The sequence below is a fragment of the Somniosus microcephalus genome, chromosome 4, assembly GCF_052327205.1.
Source record: "Somniosus microcephalus isolate GS21.2 chromosome 4, FLI_Smic_1.0, whole genome shotgun sequence".
Classification (NCBI taxonomy): Eukaryota; Metazoa; Chordata; class Chondrichthyes; order Squaliformes; family Somniosidae; genus Somniosus; species Somniosus microcephalus.
In genome coordinates this window covers 194,341,891-194,356,460 of record NC_140990.1, presented here as the reverse complement: position 1 = coordinate 194,356,460, position 14,570 = coordinate 194,341,891, and the positions used below count along the sequence as shown (strand labels likewise).

General features: G+C 44.5%; 1 protein-coding gene across 2 annotated transcripts; it reads left to right on the top strand.

Annotated features, from left to right (window-relative positions):
* The first annotated feature begins 287 nt into the window (after window positions 1-287).
* On the top strand, window positions 288-11,099 carry LOC147120099 (secreted phosphoprotein 24-like). 2 transcript variants are annotated; one of them, XM_085983808.1, is made up of 8 exons: window positions 288-354; window positions 497-600; window positions 1,781-1,909; window positions 7,184-7,315; window positions 8,390-8,434; window positions 10,605-10,649; window positions 10,889-10,933; window positions 11,067-11,099. In XM_085983808.1, exons 1-8 carry the CDS (start codon window positions 303-305, stop codon window positions 11,097-11,099), a joined length of 585 nt encoding a protein of 194 aa, XP_085839934.1. In that variant the 5' UTR covers window positions 288-302. The 2 variants fall into 2 exon arrangements, with proteins under 2 accessions (XP_085839934.1, XP_085839933.1); XM_085983807.1 differs by lacking the exons at window positions 8,390-8,434; window positions 10,605-10,649 and having other exon boundaries at window positions 303-354.
* Window positions 11,100-14,570: the final 3,471 nt, after the last annotated feature.

Here is a 14,570-nt window from a genome sequence, read left to right as displayed (position 1 = left end):
TCATTTCCTCTCCTCTGTCAGTTCATTATTTCATATTCTGAGGAATAATATCTGATTTCACACTTTAACCACCAAACCTAAACACGATGACGATATTTGGAGGAAGCTCTGCCCATATTACAACCCACTTGTCAGCAGATTTCCATGCCCAGGATCACCAAACTGAGCAAATATGAGTCAGTGTTTGAATGTGGTGGAGGTGCAGTATATAAAGACTGATCGCTGCAAGGGAAAGGCAGAGCAAGAGAGAGAAGCAGCTCCTTTACTCTTAGAAACCAGCCAGCTGATCAACAAGAGGCAGAATGAAATCCTTTCTCCTCACCATTGCAGCAGTGCAGATCCTCCACTGCTCAGGTACGTACTGGAGTGAGCGGCACCTCATAAGGCAACCAGTTATTGGGAATGAGCTTCAGACAGCGATGTTTTACCAATGTTTCAAAAAAATTCACTGAAGAATGCTGGTGTGTTTTGTACAACTTTCCTTTTCTCTCTGCAGGAGTACCAAGCCCTAAGGATGCTCTGAGAGAGTCAGTTATGAAGCTGAACGAAATCACCGAGACCACCAATCTCTGTGGTATAACCAGGAGAAGAGTGAAGGATGTAAGTGTGTCCGGGTCTAAGTGTGTTTCACTGTCTAAAGTCTACAAGAATATTACTGATTGCAGTTAGACACTGATTATTAAACATGAGCAGAATATTATATTATAGATACTTTTGCCTTGTACAATCATCTCTTTTGTCATTTAATCTCTCTTGCCTTCCACCCTATTTCAGACCTTCCCTTTTGTTCTTTCCTCCTATCTCTCCTTTCCCTGCTTTGAACTTGTTTAGAACGTCTTACACCTGTAACATTTTCAAGTTCAGATGAAAGGACATCATCCTGAAACGTGAACTCTGTTTCTCGCTCCACTGATGCAGCCTGACCTGCTGAGTATTTCCAGCATTTTCTGCTTTATTTCAAATTTCCAGCATCCGCAGTATTTTGCTTTTTGTATTATATTGGGCTAGAAATTGTGGTGGCGAGGCTGCGAAAACTTGCGGTCTCAGGTCTCAGGCCTCAAGGCAAAGGGCAGCATAATGGCCCACGGATGCCAGGGATGTAGGATGTGCAGAAGCACACCCGGGATCATGTGGGCCTGCTCCTCCAATCACAAAGAGGCATTCCATTTTAATCATTTACAAAGGGAATCTACAAATGAGAGGCAATGGAATCCAGAAATCTAATAATTATACAATTTACAGATTGGAATTTTATTCATAATTCCACCAACCTCACTAAAAATTTAATTTTTTGATAATAATTTTATATGTCATTAAAACTGTAATCCGGGCCAATATTTGCTTAAACTCATTTTATACAGTGTATGTGCATAATTTACTATATGAAAATGATTAATTAATGGCTTAGATATTCCCTTATGCTGAGCCAAACAGGCCCTGCACCAGCTTGCATGAACCGTAAGACTTCTGTGCGCAATCGCTGGCCAGTTGGTGGGCAAATAGCCCAACTCTGTGCCAGCGATTGCTTTCTTGTGGCCTGTGCAGAAGACCTGTCAACACGTACGATGACAGGCTGCAAGTTTCAGATTTCGCGCATGATTAAAGGGGCCATTTTGTGTTTGGACAAATTAAATGTTCTGTCCCTGTTGGTTGATGATTCTGACTGTCCCAGTGGAGGCATCTGTTGAAAATAAAGAGCTGTGTTGTTCTGAGCTTTATCTGACCAGAGTAAGACCACTAGATACGGTAACACACTAATGACCTGTTTCCCTTTCATTAGATTTATCGCACAGGCAAATTGTCGTACAAGGTGGATTTAACATTCTCGGTGAAAGAAACCGTCTGCTCCAAGAATTCTGGACTGGAATTTGATGATCCCAGCTGTCACTTCCGCCCCAAAAAGGCCGCTGTGAGTCCTGAGTTATATTGTAGATCAAAACCCCCATGTGTACTGAGTTATATCATAGAAAGGGCCGTGAGTACTGAGTTATGTCATAGAAAGGGCCGTGAGTACTGAGTTATAGAAACCTATGTAGTGAAATAGAGGAAAGTGAAAGGCAGACAGAAATAAATGATAAAAGGGTGAGGAACAAAAAACAAAGGGCCAAACTAATTCATAAAAAATGTGAGCATAAAAAAAGCCTGAGGGTTTTATACCTTAATGCGAGAAGCATCAGGAACAAGGTAGATGAATTAGCTGTGGAAATAGAGGTTAATAATTATGACCTAATTGGGATTACGGAAACATGGTTGCAGGGTGAGCAGGGCTGGGAGCTTAACATACAGGGGTATTCAGTATTTAGGAAGGATCGACAAAAAAGAAAGGGAGGAGGGGTAGCATTGCTAGTAAAAGAGGGGATAAATGCAATTGAAAGGAAGGATATTAACTCAGTTAATACAGAATCTATATGGGTGGAGCTAAGAAATAGCGAGGGGCGAAAAACATTAATAGGAGTGGTATATAGGCCTCCAAATAGTAAAATAGAGGTTAGGGAGGGCATCACGAGGGAAATTAGAGAAGCGTGCAATAAGAGCACAGCTGTCATCATAGGTGACTTTAACTTACATATAGATTGGACTAGCCTAATCAGTAAAAATAATGAGGAGGAGGAATTCCTTGAGTGTTTGAGGGATGGTTATCTGGATCAATATGTCGAGGAACCAACTCGGGAACAGGCTATATTGGACTGGGTACTGTGCAATGAGAAGGGACTAATCAGTAATCTTGTTGTACGGGGACCCTTGGGTCAGAGCGATCATAACATGATCGATTTCTCACTCGAAATGGAGAGCGAAGAAATTGACTCAGAGACTAAGGTCCTGAATTTAAACAAGGGGAATTATGATGCCATGAGACGGGAACTGAGTAGGTCTGATTGGACAACGTTCCTGGGAGGACTGGAGGTAGATAAACAATGGCAAACATTTAAAGATAGAATGACAAAATTGCAAAAATTGTTTATACCAATCTGGCATAAAAGGAAATCTAAAAAGGTGACTCAACCGTGGATAACAGGGGAAATTAGAGACAGCATAAAATCCAAAGATAGGGCGTATAAAATAGCCAAAAAAAGCGCCAGAGCGGAAGATTGGGAACAGTTTAAGATAGAGCAAAGGAGGGCAAAGGGCATAATCAAGAGGGGCAAAATAGCTTACGAAAACAAGCTGGCGGAAAATATAAAAACTAACTCCAAAAGCTTTTATAAGTATATCAAAAGGAAAAGACTGGTGAAAACCAAAGTTGGTCCATTGCAGTCAGATACGGGGGAATATATAATGGGAAATAAGGAAATGGCAGATCAACTAAATGCATACTTTGGGTCAGTCTTTACGAAGGAAGACACAAAAAACCTCCCTGGGATATCGGGAAAAATAGGGACATTGGCAAAGGAGGAACTGACGCAAATCAATATCTCTAAGGATATGGTGTTAAGGAAGCTAAAGGGATTGAAGGTGGACAAATCCCCAGGGCCTGATAACATGCATCCTAGGGTACTGAAGGAGGTGGCCCTAGAGATAGCGGATGCACTAAGGATGATTTTTCAGAATTCATTAGACTCGGGAACAGTGCCGATGGATTGGAGGGTAGCTAACGTTACCCCACTATTCAAAAAGGGGGGTAGGGAAAAAGCAGGTAATTACAGACCTGTAAGCCTTACATCAGTTGTGGGCAAAATGCTGGAGTCCATCATTAAGGATGAAATAGCGGAGCACTTAGCAAATGGGGACAGGATAGGACAGAGTCAACATGGATTTACAAAGGGTAAATCGTGCTTGACTAATCTATTGGAATTTTTTGAGGGAGTAACTGGTAGAATAGATGGGGGAGAGCCAGTAGATGTGGTGTACCTGGACTTCCAAAAGGCCTTCGATAAGGTCCCACATAAAAGATTAGCATGGAAAATTGAGGCTCATGGGATAAAGGGGAAAGTTTTGGCGTGGATAGGGAACTGGCTGTCAGATAGAAAACAGAGAGTTGGAATAAACGGCTCATTTTCTGAATGGCAGGCAGTAACAAGTGGGGTACCACAGGGATCTGTCCTGGGCCCCCAGCTGTTCACAATTTACATTAATGACCTGGATCAGGGAGTCGGATGCAGCATTTCCAAATTTGCAGACGACACTAAACTAGGAGGGGGGGTGGGCTCAGAGGAAGAGACCAGGAAGCTCCAGAGCGATTTGGACAGACTGGGCGATTGGGCGGATAAATGGCAGATGCACTATAATGTGGACAAGTGCGAAGTTATCCACCTTGGGTGCAGGAACGGGAGGGCAAATTATTATTTAAATGGCAATAGATTGGGAGAGGGGGAAGTACAGAGAGACCTGGGTGTTCTTGTACACCAGTCACTGAAGGCGAGCATGCAGGTGCAACAGGCGGTCAAGAAGGCAAACGGTATGCTGGCCTTCATAGCAAAAGGGTTAGAATACAGGAACAGGGATACCTTGCTGCAGCTGTACAGGGCACTGGTGAGACCACACCTCGAGTACTGTGTACAGTTTTGGTCGCCTCATCTGAGGAAGGATGTTCTTGCCATGGAGGGGGTGCAGCGGCGATTCACCAGGCTGATACCAGGAATGGCGGGAATGACCTATGAGGAGAGACTATGTAGTTTAGGGATGTACACACTGGAGTTTAGAAGATTGAGAGGGGACCTCATAGAAGTGTATAAAATTCTGACAGGTCTAGACAGATTGGATGCAGAAGGAATGTTTCCCTTGGCGGGTGAGAACAGAACTAGAGGACATAATTTGAGGATAAGGGCTAAACCATTTAGGACAGAGATGAGGGGGAATTTCTTCACTCAGAGAGTGGTGAACCTGTGGAACTCATTGCCACAGAGGGCAGTGTACGCCAGCTCATTAAATATATTTAAGAGGGAATTAGATATATTTCTACGGGCAAAAGGGGTTAAGGGTTACGGAGAGAAGGCGGGGACGGGATACTGAATTAAAAGATCAGCCATGATCTCATCGAATGGCGGAGCAGGCACGAAGGGCCGAATGGCCTACTCCTGCTCCTATCTTCTATGTATGTATCTATGTATCTATATCATAGAAAGGGCCGTGAGTACTGAGTTATATCATAGAAAGGGCCGTGAGTACTGGGTTATATCATAGAAAGGGCCGTGAGTACTGAGTTATATCATAGAAAGGGCCGTGAATACTGAGTTATATCATAGAAAGGGCCATGAGTACTGAGTTATATCATAGAAAGGGCCGTGTGTACTGAGTTATATCATAGAAAGGGCCGTGAGTACTGAGCTATATCATAGAAAGGGCCGTGTGTACTGAGTTATATCATAGAAAGGGCCCTGAATAGTGAGTTATATCATAGAAAGGACCATGAGTACTGAGTTATGTCATAGAAAGGGCCCTGAATAGTGAGTTATATCATAGAAAGGGCCGTGAGTACTAAGATATATCATAGAAAGGGCCGTGAGTACTAAGATATATCATAGAAAGGGCCGTGAGTACTGAGTTATATCATAGAAAGGGCCCTGAATAGTGAGTTATATCATAGAAAGGACCATGAGTACTGAGTTATATCATAGAAAGGGCCCTGAATAGTGAGTTATATCATAGAAAGGGCCATGAGTACTGAGTTATGTAGGGGGTGGCGTGTGCGCAGTCAGCTTGCCTCTGTCTGGGTCTCTGAGCGGTTCGAATCGCTCCCACACCCCTGGGTTCTAGACACCGGACTTAGGTACAGGCGGCAATACAGAATTGGAGTAGAGAACTGGTTTGGTACAAGAAAACTGTATTTTTATTAAAAGGCACAATAAACGTTACAACACTGAAAATTACTGGAATAGTTACAGGCTTACAAGAGTTCACTTAAATAGGAATGGGGAACAAACGGCACATCGAGGGAGAAATCACAGTATTGATGCCCTTACCCTTGTCCCACCCCCAATATCTAACTAATTGTGCTGTGAGGGGTCAGGGATTATGCTCACCAATAAGGGTTTCTGGACAGGTCGAATCCTGTCGATTAAGCCAGTTGTGGTTTTGGGGTTCGCTCTTGGTGTCCTTTGGGGCCTGCCGTCATCACGTGGTCCCAGGGCACGGCGGTGGAGTCGTCTGAGTAAAGTACCCTCTTTTCCTCCATTAGAGATAGGGGGTAAAGTCTTTGTTGGGTACTTTACCTTGCAGAATGGAAACTTCAGGTTTTGTTCTTCTGGTGGTGGTCTGGTCATCAAAGGTTTTGTTGCGGTTGGGGTTCGATTGGTGGTCTTCGGTGTTGGCTTGGTCGCAGTGGCCTAGATCATTACCTGTGCAGTGGTAATGATCCGAAGGTATGGTTTACCCGGCCCTTTTGTTACCACGGTGCGCGTGGTCGTCTGCTCCTTCTTCTACCCCTGCTTCGATCGTCAGCTTATACCTGGACCAGGGTGTGTGCCTGCTCGTCCCCAACGCTTCTCTACACTGCCCTTCTCTGCTTATCAGCCTTGCCGTTTGCCTCGTCTCGCTTGCCCGCCTGCTGCCCCATGTGTCCTGTGTTTTGAGTCCTGCCTTGAGTCCCGCCTCTTTTCGGTTACCGGTGGGCCTACAACTATACTATTTCGGAGGTTCATTATCTGCGCGCCAAATCAGGGTTAGTTCTTTGTCTAATTTTGGCAGGCTCATTAAAGTGATTATAGTCGTTCAACTTAACTGCTTTTTAGATGGTTGCCCCGTTGTTAAATGTTCCTTAATGTCCCGGTGTTTGTTATTCATAATGTTTAATCTGCGTTTTCCTGGCTTGGTGGCTACTTCGAACTGTAACCGATTATTTATGCAAAAGGTTTGATGGGTTGAAGATTAAGTCTTTCCTGAGTTGATTGGTTTCAAAATGAAGAATGCGTATTCTGCATTATCTAATGTCTGGCTTCAGAAATAACAAGTCCCTCACAGACCCGGGCATGTCATCTGACCTGCCGTTTTTGCAGGGCCCTGCTTTTCTTCAATCTTGCAGACTTCGGCCACGAGGTCCAGAAGCCATTTTGTTTAGGGTTCCCTTATAACTTTGTCCTTCAGGGTCCCTTTATTAATAACTCTGGTGAATGTGGGAATTTTGAGAACCCTACAGTTATATCATAGAAAGGGCCGTGAGCAACGCATTATATCATGAAAACTTTCTGTGTCAATGCTGAGCTCACAGTCATCAAGAGTTTTAATGAAACGTATGTTATTTTGACAGGAAAAAGGTTTTTGCAAAAGCCGCGTTGAATATTTTGCTGATGAGGTCATTGACATTGATGTGGAGTGTCGAGGTTTGAAGACAGTTGACAGCAACAGTGAATCATCAGAGTCAAGTGAAAACAGTATTGAGGTAATCTCACAATTATACAAATCAGGGCAATGGGCTTCCTGGACTTTGGGTCAGGATTTTCTCCCCTGCTGCAGTTTTTTTTTCCTATCTTCACTCTCTTCTCTTGGACAACAGTGTGAAGCAGTGAAAGAAAGATTGCATTGATATTTTTAACAACCTCACTGTCGTAAGTCTTTTGGAAGAGCTGGATGTGATCAGGGTCGTGTAGAGAGCCCAATGAAGAGGTCTTCAATTGTGTAAGGATCACACAGGTATGAGTAAAGAGAATGGGCATCAGGGCAAAAATTCTCAAGTGGCTAAAGTTATTCCTGGCACAAAGGAAGATGGTCTTGGTTGTTGGTGGCTCATCATCTTTGCCCAAGGACATAATTGCATGAGTTCCTCAGGGCAATGGTCTAGGATCACCCATCTTCAGCTGCTTCATCAATGACCTACCCTTCATCATAAGGCCAGAAGTTGGTCTGTTCCCCTTTTCAACTCCAATCATAATCGAAGCTTAGCATGCCTGCATGCAGCAAGACCTGGACGATATTCAGGATTGATTTGCTAAATGGCAAGTAACATTCGAATGACAGAAGTGCTAGGCAAGGACCATCTCAGACAAAATAGAGTCTAAGGGCTCTTCAGCATTGACAACCTTTCGACCCATCATTGATTGACATACTCACCAAATTGAAAGACGATCAGAACAGCACCCATTTGATTTCGGTAGCAAAGAGTTCCCAACTAATATATCCAAGTATTAAACTTTTATCATAGAATGTAATAGTAATCACTGCTCACTCTGTGGGTGTTAAGGTAATGAAGTCCACTTTATTACTTTAACCGTTTGCTCGACACCCCACTGTGCCAGGGCAGGATTGATTGATTGCTGCATTTTAGATTATCCCAGTGTTCGGTGAGGACTTTATCACCTCAGCACTGAACAAATGAATCTCAACTGTGAAACGAATGAGTTAAACTTTCCCTGGATTACTATCTAATACTGTTGATATCATTAATGTGAAGATGATTTTAAAACTGGAATCCATTTACAAAATGCCTAAATATCTAAATATGACTATTTTACTTCAGGTGGAAAAGAAGTCAAAAGAAACATCACTTGAGGAGACTTCAAATGTAAGTATAAACAGGGACTTTGTGTCAGATGATTGTTTTCCTGGTCATGATGCTCAACAACAATAAACTGTTGAAATGGAGTCAGAATGGAGTCTGAGGCAGCAATGTGCTTTTATTCAATGCAATGTCCACCCAGAGGCAGTGAGGGAGGAGACACTGATGTTCAATTCCTATTGGATGTTCTCCAACCCATGCCAAAGGATTATTGAACTGATGAAAGTAGAGAGGATGAGTTTGTTTTCACTGAAGATAAAGTGAGCTGAATTCCCACAGCGTTAGGATAGATACTCAGCTCCCAACCTCATTACAGCCTTGGTCCAAACATGAACAAAGGAGCTGAATTCCAGAGGTGAGGTGAGGTGAGAGTGACTGCCCTTGACATCAAGGCAGCATTTGACAGAGTGTGGCATCAAGGAGCCCTAGTAAAACTGAAGTCCATGGGAATCAGGGGGAAAACGCTCTACTGGCTGGAGTCATACCTAGCACAAAGGAAGATGGTTGTGGTGATTAAAGGTCAATCATCATTGTGGTGATTAAAAGTCAAACATCACAGCCCCAGGACATTGCTGCAGGAGTTCCTCAGGGCAGTGACCTGGGTCCAACCATCTTCAGCTGCTTCATCAATGACCTTCCCTCCAACATAAGGTCAGAAATGGGGATGTTCGCTGATGACTGAACAATGTTCAGTGCCATTCGCAAATCCTCTTATAATGAAGCAGTCCATGCCTGCATGCAACAAGGCCTGAACGACGTTCAGGCTTGGGCTGATAAGTGGCAGGTAACATTCGCGCCACAGAAGTGCCACGCAATGACTATCTCCAACAAGCGAGAGTCTATCCACCTCCCCATGACATTCAACGGCATTACCATGGCCGAGTCCCCCACCATCAACATCCTGGGGGTCACCATTGACCAGAAACATAACTGGACCAGCCACATAAATACTGAGTCAACAAGAGCGGGTCAGAGGCTGGGTATTCTGTGGTGAGTGTCTCACCTCATGACTCCCCAAAGCCTTTCCACCGTCTATAAGGCACAAGTAAGGAGTGTGATGGCATAATCTCCAGTTGCCTGGATGAGTGCAGCTGCAACAACACTCAAGAAGCTCCACACCATCCAGGACAAAGCAGCTTGCTTGATTGGCACCCCATCCACCACCTTAAACATTCACTCCCTCCACTATCGGCATACCATGGCTGCAGTGTATATCATCTACAAGATGCACTGCAGCAACTCGCCAAGGCTTCTTCGGCAGCACCTCCCAAACCCGCGACCTCTTCCACCTAGAAGGACAAGGGCAGCAGGCGCATGGGAACACCACCAACTCCAAGTTCCCCTCCAAGTCACACACCATCCTGACTTAGAAGTATATCGCCGATCCTTCATCGTTGCTGGGTCAAAATCCTGGAACTTTTTACCTAACAGCACTGTGGGGGTACTTTCACCACACGGACTGCAGCAGTGCAAGAAGGCGGCTCACCACCACCTTCTCAAGGGTACCTAGAGATGGGCAATAAATGCTGGCCTTGCCAGCGACATCTAGATCCCATGAACGAATAAAAAAAAGTGATGACATCATGAGGGCAGTGTCTGTTACATTCTCACCATTTAATAAATAATTATTAGATTTTTGCATGGGCTGGAGAATAAACACAATAGAAACCAATTGATGAATAATCTCAGCCTTCTTTAGTTTAACCATTGAGCTCACAGCTCCACTGTACCAGGGCTGAAATGTTTATTAAGGACTGCAGGACATGAGATGTTTGGTGAGGATTTCTCCACTCCAACACACAGCCATTAGATCACAACTCTGAGATGTCCAAACTTAACAATTCCACGTTAATATTTTAACCTTTTGTTTGGAAGTAATTATTTTATTATTTACAAAATGTATCACTGATCCACTGTGCTAAATATATCAATATGAATATTTTAATTCAGGTGAACAGCAAGTCAAACGAATCGTCACTCGAGGAGCCTCCAAATGTAAGTATAATCAGGACATGAAATATTTGTTGAGGAATTCGCCACTCCCTGAACTCTGAAATGTCCAGAGTTAACACTTCCTCATTTGTCATTTAATAATTTTGTTTAATTCTTTTATTATTTACAAAATTTATCATTGATCTTTTGTGCTAAACATATCAATATGAATATTTTAATTCAGGTGAAAAGCAAATCAAAAGAATCGTCACTCGAGGAGCCTCCAAATGTAAGTATAATCTGGAACATTTACTCAGATGATTATCAACTACAATAAACTGTAGAAACCTGGATTTCAGCTGTGTCAGAATAGAGTCTGAGGCAGCTCTGTGTTTTTATTCAATTAAGTGAATGCCTGGAGCCTAGAAATTTAACGAGTTAACAATTTCTCATTTATGGTTTAATAATCAGTGAAATCTCTCATTAATCCCCTGTACTAAACGGATAAATGTTAATATTTTAATACAGATGAAAAGCAACTCAAAAGAATCATCGCTTGAGAAGTCTTCAAATGTAAGTATTAACTGGGACTTTGTGTCAGATAATTGCCTTCTTGAACATGATTATCAACAACAATAAAACATTGAACTCAGATTGAACTCAGTCCATCTGAAAATGACATTTGTGTTGATTCCGTTCACTACAGGAACACAATGGTGATTCAAGATCCCGACACTAACCATGAATGAAATTTCTGAAAGGCCGAGCTTGGTGTGAACACAAGAAGACCTCATTCAGATTAAAGAAGATGTGATCAATTGTACTTTACTTGTTCATATATAAGGAGGGACCTGGGGTTCCTGACTGTACATTATACTGTAACTGGGAGATTCTGTAGTTTGTAAATGTTCTGTCCTTTGCTGTGTATTGTTGTCTTGTATTCTGTGGATTAAATTAAAATATAAATAGAATATTTCCTGATGTCCTTCCAAATGTTGTTTCTCACTTCACTGATAAGATGGGAGTTCAGACAAACACAGCGCTCAAACCAGCCTGTCATACACTTGTGACAAGTTTCCTCAGTCTACTGGTAGCTGCTGGTGAACTGGGGCTTTTGCTGCTGAAACTGAGTGTGGCAAGGCGAAGAAATGGATCTGCAAAATATCTGGAATTCCTTCTCTCTGATGTTTGCTTTGAAGGAGGATAGTGAAGCTCACAGTGCAGCTGTGACTGTAGAACTGCAGACTTCCCCTTCACCTTTCTCGTTCACATGTAGGTCTGTAGGGGGTGGCGTGTGCCCAGTCAGCTCTGCCCCTGACTGTCTCTGAGCAGTTCGAATCGCTCCCACACCCCTGGGTTCTAGACACCGGACTTAGGTATAGGCGGCGATACAGATTTAGAGTAGACAACTGGTTTGGTGCAAAAAAAAATGTATTTTTATTAAAGGCACAATAAGATTACAACACTGGAAATTACTAGAATAATTACAGGCATATAAAAGTACACTTAGTTGGGAATGGGGAACACACGGCACAACGAGGGAACAATCACATTAATAATCCCCCTACCCTTGTCCCACCCTCAATAACTAACTAGATTGAGCTGAGAAGGGCCAGGGATTTATGCTCACCAATGGGGTTTCCTTGACAGTTCGAAACCTATCAGTTAAGCCGGTTGCGGTTTTGGGGTTCGCTCTTTGTGTCCTTTGGGGCCTGCCGTCCCCACGTGGTCTCAGTCTTGGGAACTGCGAAGGTCCCTCAGTTGGGTTGAGTCCGCTGATGCGGTAAGGGCGCGGTTATGGATTTGTCCGGTAAGTCCCCTTTTCTTTCAGTAGAAATAGGGACAGTAAAGTCTTTTGTTGGATACTTTAGGTTGTAGAGTGGAAACCTCGGGTTTTGTTCTTCTTGTGGTGGTTTGGTCGTTGAGTTTCGTTGCGGCTGGGGCTCGGTTGGTGGCCTTCGGTGTAGGCTTGGCCTTTTACGGCCTAGTTGTCCTCGGTTGAGCCTGCCCCGCCATGCTGCGACCTTGATCTTGTTGTTTGGCTCTATTCCTCGTCGTGCCCCGATGGCTGGCCCTCTTCTGCCGCGCGTTTGGCCCCCGGTGTTATGGTGGGCGTCCTTCGGTGTCAGTGCGGGACAGGAAGAGAAGAAGAGAGAGCTTGGCTACCGGTGGGCCTACAATTATACTGGTTCTTCACCCCTTATCTGCGCACCAAATCAGGTCGAGTTCTTTGTTTAATTTTGGCGGGCTCGTCTAAGGTGATTACAGTGATTACCCTTAACTGCTTTTGGGGCGGTTGTCTCCTTGTTTAATGGCTTCAACATCCTGGCTGTTTGTTATTCATGATTTTTAATCGGCGTCCTCCTGTCTTGGTGGCTACTTTGAGCTGTTACCGATTATGTATGCAAAAAGTTAATGGCCTCAAGATTACATCTATCCTGAGTTAAACTGTTTCAAGATGAAGGACGCATATTCTGTGTTTATCTAGCTGTCTGGCTTTAAAAATGACAAAGTCTTTCACACAGATCTATGCACATTAGGTTTCGTTTCAAGATTTGAATGGGCCTGCTTTTGCAGGGCCTTGTTTTTTTTTAAATCCTGCAGGCTTCTGTCACAAGGTTTCGGAAGCCAATTTCCTTTGGGTACCCTTTTTAATGATTTGTCCATTCAGGGTCCCTTTTATTGATAACTTTTGGGTAATCTGGGAATTTTGAGAACCCTACACTCCCCCCTGTTGATACTAAACTCGCTTTAAGTATCATCCTTTCAATGTGAACAAAATTCCCAACCCTCCATAGTCAATCTTCCCTGCAATTACCTATCTATGATCCCATGACACATGCACTTCCCATTCTGTAAAAATGTAGTGTACATAAGCATACATAGACAGAATACAGTCGTTTACACACATCCAAGCATGGGGGGGGTCCAACACCCCTGCACCACTTGGTACACATCATCTTTATTAAAATAACACGTCGAAAGTCTTTATTAAAACAAAAACAAAACACAAAAAAATAATCTTTATTCAGAAACACAAAATAAAAGATTCAAACACATAGTGCTCCTTCCAGGTCCTTTGGTTTCAGAATTCTAGTATTTATCATAGAGTCATAGAGTCATAGGGGGAAAAATTGGGTGAGTAGCGCCACCTGTTAGCGCCTAAAGAGGCAGTCAGTGGCTGTAGCGCCACTGGCTGCGCCTCCCGCGATATTCAGCAGGGGCGCTAATGGTGGCGTTAGCCTTTTGCGCTGCGCCGCCACCGATGACGTCATCGGTGTGCGCAGCGCCCCATTCGCGCCCCGATCGCGATATTTGGTAGCGAACGGCGCTGTAGCGCCGTTCACTACCCACGCCCGGTTCATGGGGCCTTGCTGCGCCGACAGAGGTGCAAGTTAAGGTGGAGGTGCGGGGCGGCCGCTTTTTCGGCGGCCGCCTGCCAGCAGCTCCGTCCCCAGCCTCCTGGTCCCCCCCCCCGCGGCATTGCTGGCTATTTCCCGAGAGCCCGGCACTTCTCCTTGGTGCCAGGCTCTTTTGCCGGCACTCGCGATCGGGGCTCGTGCTGTTGCAGGCCCCTCCCCCTTAACAGTGGGAGGAAGGCCTGCAGTACCGCAGCGTGCCGTGCCGCAGCGTGTGGCGCTGCGGCACGTAGCGCTGCGAAATTCACTTTCAGCGCCCTAAGAGGGACGCGGAGTGCCTCGAGCCGCGCCCCGTCTCCCTCTAGGGGCATTTCAACTGAATTTGCGGCGATCGCTAATGTGGCGATCGCGGCGCAAATTCTAGCACCCAGGCGAACTTTGCGCCGCTTGGGCGCCTCAGGCCAATTTCTAGGCCGTAGAGTTATACAGCACAGAAAGAGGCCCTTCGGCCCATCGCGTCCGCACCGGCCATCAAGCCCCGTCTAATCTAATCCCATTTTCCAGCATTTGGTCTGTAGCCTTGGATGCTATGGCATTTCAAGTGCTCATCTAAATGCTTCTTGAATGTTGTGAGGGTTCCTGCCTCTACCATCCTTTCAGGCAGTGAGTTCCAGATTCCAACCACCCTCTGGGTGAAAAAGTTTTTCCTCAAATCCCCTCTAAACCTCCTGCCCCTTACCTTGAATCTATGCCCCCTTTTATTGACCCCTCTACTAAGGGGAAAAGTTCCTTTCTATCCACCCTATCTATGCCCCTCATAATTTTGTATACCTCAATCAGGTCCCCCCTCA